Genomic DNA, 6,152 nt, shown 5'->3' on the forward strand with positions numbered 1-6,152 from the left:
GATACGTCGTTCAGATACGTCGACCGTCTCTCATGCCATGGCATCATTTCATTGGCTGGAATCGCGTCCTTTTCACTTTTTCGACACTGGCGGTGCCACTAGTATCGCCAGTTTCTCGATGTATACGTGTGTGTAAACTGCGCGCAGTGCAGCCCAGTGCAGACAGTGCGTTTAGCGCGCTGTCACCTGTCACAGTCAGTTATAACCTATAACACGGTATAGTGTCCCACGTCAAGTACGCGCGGAGCGAGACCGACCGTGACTCTTTACGCGACGCGACAATTAATATTTTTTCTGATTCAAGGTAATTGTTTTATTTACATGTAATTATCCTATTATTATACGACGCGAAGCGAAACCGCACCGTGACTCTTTTACGCGACTAAGTGCATGTGACAGGAATTATAATAGTTTACAACTCTTGATAAGTCAAAGAATAATAGTTTACGTTTACGTGAGTATTACTTCTGTAGTAACTTATACGAACGATATCATCGTAGTTACTATAAAATCTCCCGTTTATGCGGAGGAATTATCGTATCGTTCGTAAGTTACTACAGAATTAAGTAACGTTCGCGTAAACGTAGTATAGGTTAGATTACCGATTTCGGCGATTTCTTACAAAATTTTACATAAAACGCGAGATTCATTATGGGAGCTTTCCAGCAAGCGACACAAGTCGACACAGGTATCGTTTTGTCTTTGTTACTCATTGCCAAAAAGGAAAGATAGAACGACGTTTGTGTCGGCTTGTGTCACTTGCTGGAAAGCTCCCTATGTATGCAAGTTTAACGCCTATTGAGTTAATATGAAATAATTTTCCTAAATGTAATAAAAATAACACGATGTTATATATGCGGTTTGCCGTGATTATATATATATATATATACACATGTGATTTCTGCCCAGTGCTCTGAATGTTATGTGATTTTCGTCCAGTGCTCTGAATGTCATCTAGTCATACATATCATGCTTTGATACAAGGAACGTGAAAAAGAGCAGGAAAAGAAAAGAACAAACAGAAGAGACAGATTCAAGCTTTGTACTTTTAATCTGGATGAAGACAATGCCGAAAAATCCCCGCAGTCAGAAAATGAGCAATCTGATGGCCTCGCGATTAAGAAGATTAAGAAAAATCCAGATGTAGATACAAGTTTCTTGCCAGATAGGGAAAGGAAGGAGGAGGAAAATAAACTTAAGGAAGAATTGAGGCAAGAATGGGCTAGAAAGCAGAACGCGTTGAAGGAAGAAGAAATTGAGATCACATTCAGTTATTGGGATGGATCTGGCTATCGTCGGAGTGTTATAATGAAGAAAGGTGAATGTCTCAGTGATTTAGAGAATTTTTAAGTTATTAAAATACTCCAGTGTCACTTTTGGAGTAACATTGGCGTGATATATAATGTTCTACTGCATAAATTAAATTTTCACATACAGGTAATTCTATCTATCAGCTTCTTCAGAGATGTTTAGAAGTTCCGAAGCGTGAATTCAGCGAGCTTAAAACAGTAATGGTAGATCAGTTAATGTATGTCAAGGAGGATCTTTCTTATATTACCGCACCATTATACGTTTTACGATTTTATTGTAACTAAGGTAAAGATACTAAGTGATAAACTTATGAAGCAATATCACAATGTTGGCATGTTATTTTAATGTATGTAATATTGCAATTAGGCACGAGGAAAAAGCGAACCTCTGTTCACATTTGACGTTCACGATGATATTCGTGTTATGCACGATGCTTCTGTCGAAACCGAGGAATCACATGCCGGAAAAATTTTACTTAGGTATATTTATCATTAAAAGAATACTTTGTATAATTCTCTTTTGTTATTTCTCACTAGATCATGATACGAGAGGAACAAACACATTTTTCCAGCGAGTAGATGGGAACCTTTTGATCCAACGAAAAGTTATGACAAGTATACAGTGTCGGATAAAAATAGGAAGAAAGATAAAATCTGATAAACTTAGATTCAACGAATTGTCCAATTTCGTTTAAAAGATTCAGATTCAAATTCATTCAGTTATGTGATAATATTTAATTCATTTACTCGATTATGTAGCTCTACTAAATTACAGTCCTTTGAATCTGAATCCTTTAAACGAAATTGGACAATTCGTTGAATCTAAGTTTATCAGATTTTATCTTTCTTCCTATTTTTATCCGACACTGTATACTTGTCATAACTTTTCGTTGGATCAAAAGGTTTCCATCTACTCGCTGGAAAAATGTGTTTGTTTCTCTCGTACCATGGTCTAATGAGAAATAACATAAAAGAGAATTATACAAAGTTATTCTTTTAATGATAAATACCTAAGTAAAATTTTTCCGGCATGTGATTCCTCGGTTTCGACAGAAGCATCGTGCATAACACGAATATCATCGTGAACGTCAAATGTGAACAGAGGCCCGCTCTTTCCTCGTGCTTATAGATATCCATTAGCAGGTGGTACTTATGGTCGGCAGTCCAGACTCCGGAAAATCGCATTTTGCAAAGAATTATCTGAAGGAATACGGATACGTCAACAGAGACACTTTAGGCAGCTGGCAGAAGTGCATTGCTGCAGTCCAACAATACTTGAATCAAGGAAAAAGTATAGTTATAGACAATACCAATCCTGATCCAGCTTCGAGAAAGAGATATATTGAGATAGCCAAGAAGCGCAATGTCTCGATCAGATGTTTCGTCATGACGACAAGTATAGAACACGCGAAACGTAATAATAAGGTAATCGAAAATTAACATTAACCGTCATCGTGTGAAAGAATCGTATGAAGTAATGTTTCCGAAAATTCTAATCGATTTATTATTATATTACAGTTTCGCGAGTTGACTGATCCAAGCCACATTTCAATCAACGAGATTATTATCAACTCCTACGTGTAAGTAGATTTTAGATATATACATCTCTACACTCAAAATTATTTATCTTTGGATATGTAATTATACTTTGATGTTACTCTTTTGCAGGTAAATGATCGACAGAAGCTTACAATGTGGTACAAAATTGTTCCTCAAAGGGAGTTGCTGCCCAAACTCAGATTGAAGGTCGCATTCAAACTAATATTTATGCAAATATTTATTTTATGATACAAAATTATAAGGTAAGTAGTTATTATTATCCAATCTTCGAGAATCTCTTTGCAGATGCGCAAATTAATTGAAATTAATTGATTTTTTAAAGCTAATTTCCCTTACTGAAGAACTGGTAATGAACGGACATGCTGAACAAGTAGGCATGGGACCAGATGAATGAAGCCAGAAACACTTGAATCCATCTGTACATAAGAGTTGTCAAGAAACTCTACAATTTTCACGCATAATCCGCGATTATTAGTCAGTATGGACTAGAGTTTAATACAATCGCCATTGATGATTCCCTTTAATCGCGTCAAAATTGATTATTTCGCTTTTTTACTTCGTTCTTTACTCATGTTGTAAAATAGTTTTCCGATTGTGTAGAATATTTTTATTTAGAAAGAAATTTATAAAGATTGTTATATTGATCGTAGAGTAGAGAAAACAATAAAACTTAACATTTTACAAAGTAGTGTCACATTTAAACTAGAACATTGTATCGAATAACTCAGACGAATTAGGAAATTCGTTTCTACGTGACTCATGTCTATTTCTGATTGGGGACGATTCGAGAACTCATTGAAATAATTTAATTTCTTTTCACGTTTAAATTTAGGTCACCGTAGATTAAACTTGTTACCTTAGAAGTTATTGTTAAATGGCGCATTTTATTTAATATTCCGCACTTCACTGTTGTGGCATAAAATTATTTTATGTTTCAAAAGATGGAGACTAAGCTTTCGGATTAATCCAGATGTACGCATATATACTGTATATATTTGATTAATTGTTTACTTAGATATCGATGATTCTTGCGCGATATGCTAATACATTTTTATCTATGCAAGATTTCAATGCAGTAGAAACTAGTTAACTGAGAAAAAGAGTCTATAAATGATTCGTAACTCGTGCAATTGCGCTCAACTGGAAACGTTTGGCAGTTATGAAATGTTAATATTTAATATTGTTGTTAAACATAATATAGAAATATTTTTCTAGGAAATGTATACAAGTAAGGTTACAATCATTAAATCGCTCACAGTGCTCACGTACATAACTTTGTCGCGCGCTGCGATTAACTCAATTTATTATAATTTATTATAATTTTTTAACAAAGCGAAAATATAGCGCAACGAACATCGTTACGTAATAATCATTCGTAATTCATTTTCGTGTATATAATAGGTGCTTTCCATTTACATCAAAACTCAGATAATTCTCACTTGTGACGTCGTTCTATCCTTTTTGGGAATTAATGAATAATAAAGACAGAATGACATCACAAGTGAGAATTATCTGAGTTTTGATGTAAATGGAAAGCAACTAATATGTAGCTGACCGCAATCTTTGACTCTATTCAAATTTTGTACAACACTTCATTTAGCATTGTATTAATCATTAAGTAGCTTTGAGTACATTTAGTAGCTTTTGTATATTCGTCAGTTTAATCCTTGAAGTTATTAAGACTTGCATGAATTTTTACCGCAAGTCCTCTTACATCTTTTATACGTCTTCTGTAAAATATATAAAAATATATCATAACTGAATTAACTCGCATATCTTGGTCTGTCTTTTTTTTCTCCATTGCTTAACTTCTATTCGCCTCCCGACTTGACGTATACGCTACTATACTCGTCCAAGACGTTATTCGCGACATTTACAAGCTCTCTGTCTTTCTCTTCAATCACTCTAAAAAAAATGTGTCGTCTTGAAGTGATTGATCTCCCTAAAGGATTTAAAAGTTACGCTTTGCGAAGACATAAGATATACGTTAGCTGGAAAATCGATTCACAGCGGGATTAGAAAAAGACGGAATGTTATGCGGTCGGTTCTTCAACAGTATAACGGGTGAACGTTTCGCGACTAGGTTAATCCACTTGCATATCGGTCATTGCGATCTCGCTCTTGTACATACTTGACTCATCGTCATGAGACTAGCTCCATATATTGTTCGCGAAGATACTTTTCTCTTGTTCTCTCTTCTGCTACCCTAAGGCGCGCGCGCGCGCGTGTGTGTGTGTGTGTGTGTGTGTGTGTGTGTGTGTGTGGTGTGTGTGGTGTGTGTGTGTGTGTGTGTGGTGTGTGTGTGTGTGTGTGTGTGTGTGTGTGTGTGGTGTGTGTGTGTGTGTGTGTGTGTGTGTGTGTGTGTGTGTGTCAAACGTTTTAACTATTATTAACAACTTCAGACACATTACATTTTTATTTTTAAGTAGTAATTTTTTTCTGTGGTATACATATGTATAGCATTAACAAGGTGTACAACTAAAAAGGTTACAGATTATTATTTTTAAAAAACTAAGCAAAATATTAAATTATTGTTTTCTTTAGAAATAATAGTCCGTAACACCTTTAGCTTCACACCTTGTACATACTGTTTATAAGATTATAAGATATATTGTTTATAAGATTAAGATGCGTAACACTACAAAAAGGCGTGATATCCGTACAAAATTACCTTTTTAAAAAAAAAGGTAAAAAAAGGCGCCAAGTACACGCATAGTAGTGTATATGTATTATGTTGTTACCTCGAAAAAAACAAAGTGGTAGTATAATACCTCCAAATAGCTTTACCCTGTACATACTGTTTATAAAATGCGTAATACTACAAAAAGGCGTGATATCCGTACAAAATTACCTTTCTTAAAAAAAAGGTAAAGAAAGGCGCCAAGTACACGTATAGTAGTGTATATGTTGTTACCTCGAAAAAAAAGAAAGTGGTAGTATTATACCTCGAAAAAACCTAAGTAACAAGTGGTAGACGTACTCTTTGTATCTCGAAAAATCTCGAAAAAATCTAAGCAGTAGTATCTTTATTTCCAAAAAATTATAACCCAAGTGATACACATCACAAAACTATGTTACCTTATCAAAGAAGAGTCGCGCTTCAAGTGATCTATTACAATTACAAAAAAGAAATGATATCTCTTTAAATTACAGCGCCAATTACAGAGAGAACATATATATTGCCTCAAAAAATAATTGTTGCACTACTTTGAAAAATCTTTACATGGTGTCAATTAGAAAAAGAATGTATGATAACAATTTTATAAGATTAAAAAATTTTAT

General features: G+C 34.6%; 1 protein-coding gene across 4 annotated transcripts; it reads left to right on the forward strand.

Annotated features, from left to right (window-relative positions):
- The first annotated feature begins 664 nt into the window (after window positions 1–664).
- Window positions 665–4,643, forward strand: LOC139784910 (uncharacterized protein F21D5.5-like). Of its 4 annotated transcripts, XM_071724081.1 has the most exons (6): window positions 666–1,318; window positions 1,438–1,596; window positions 2,451–2,735; window positions 2,829–2,890; window positions 2,979–3,112; window positions 3,193–4,643. In XM_071724081.1, exons 2-5 carry the CDS (start codon window positions 1,531–1,533, stop codon window positions 2,980–2,982), a joined length of 417 nt encoding a protein of 138 aa, XP_071580182.1. In that variant the 5' UTR covers window positions 666–1,318; window positions 1,438–1,530; the 3' UTR covers window positions 2,983–3,112; window positions 3,193–4,643. The 4 variants fall into 4 exon arrangements, with proteins under 4 accessions (XP_071580185.1, XP_071580183.1, XP_071580182.1 ...); XM_071724084.1 differs by having other exon boundaries at window positions 665–1,596; window positions 2,440–2,735; XM_071724083.1 differs by having other exon boundaries at window positions 668–1,596; window positions 2,454–2,735.
- Window positions 4,644–6,152: the final 1,509 nt, after the last annotated feature.

The sequence above is a fragment of the Temnothorax nylanderi genome, unplaced genomic scaffold, assembly GCF_030848795.1.
Source record: "Temnothorax nylanderi isolate EJ_2023f unplaced genomic scaffold, tnyl_v1.0 TNYL_tig0703_pilon, whole genome shotgun sequence".
In the NCBI taxonomy this organism is placed as follows: Eukaryota; Metazoa; Arthropoda; class Insecta; order Hymenoptera; family Formicidae; genus Temnothorax; species Temnothorax nylanderi.

Coding starts and splice junctions, on each gene's coding strand:
- LOC139784910 (XM_071724082.1), top strand. CDS start 1,531: ATGTCAAGGAGGATCTTTCTTATATTACCGCACCATTATACGTTTTAC. Junction 1,597..2,450: donor ACGATTTTATTGTAACTAAG/GTAAAGATACTA, acceptor GATATCCATTAG/CAGGTGGTACTTATGGTCGG. Junction 2,736..2,828: donor ACGCGAAACGTAATAATAAG/GTAATCGAAAAT, acceptor ATTATATTACAG/TTTCGCGAGTTGACTGATCC.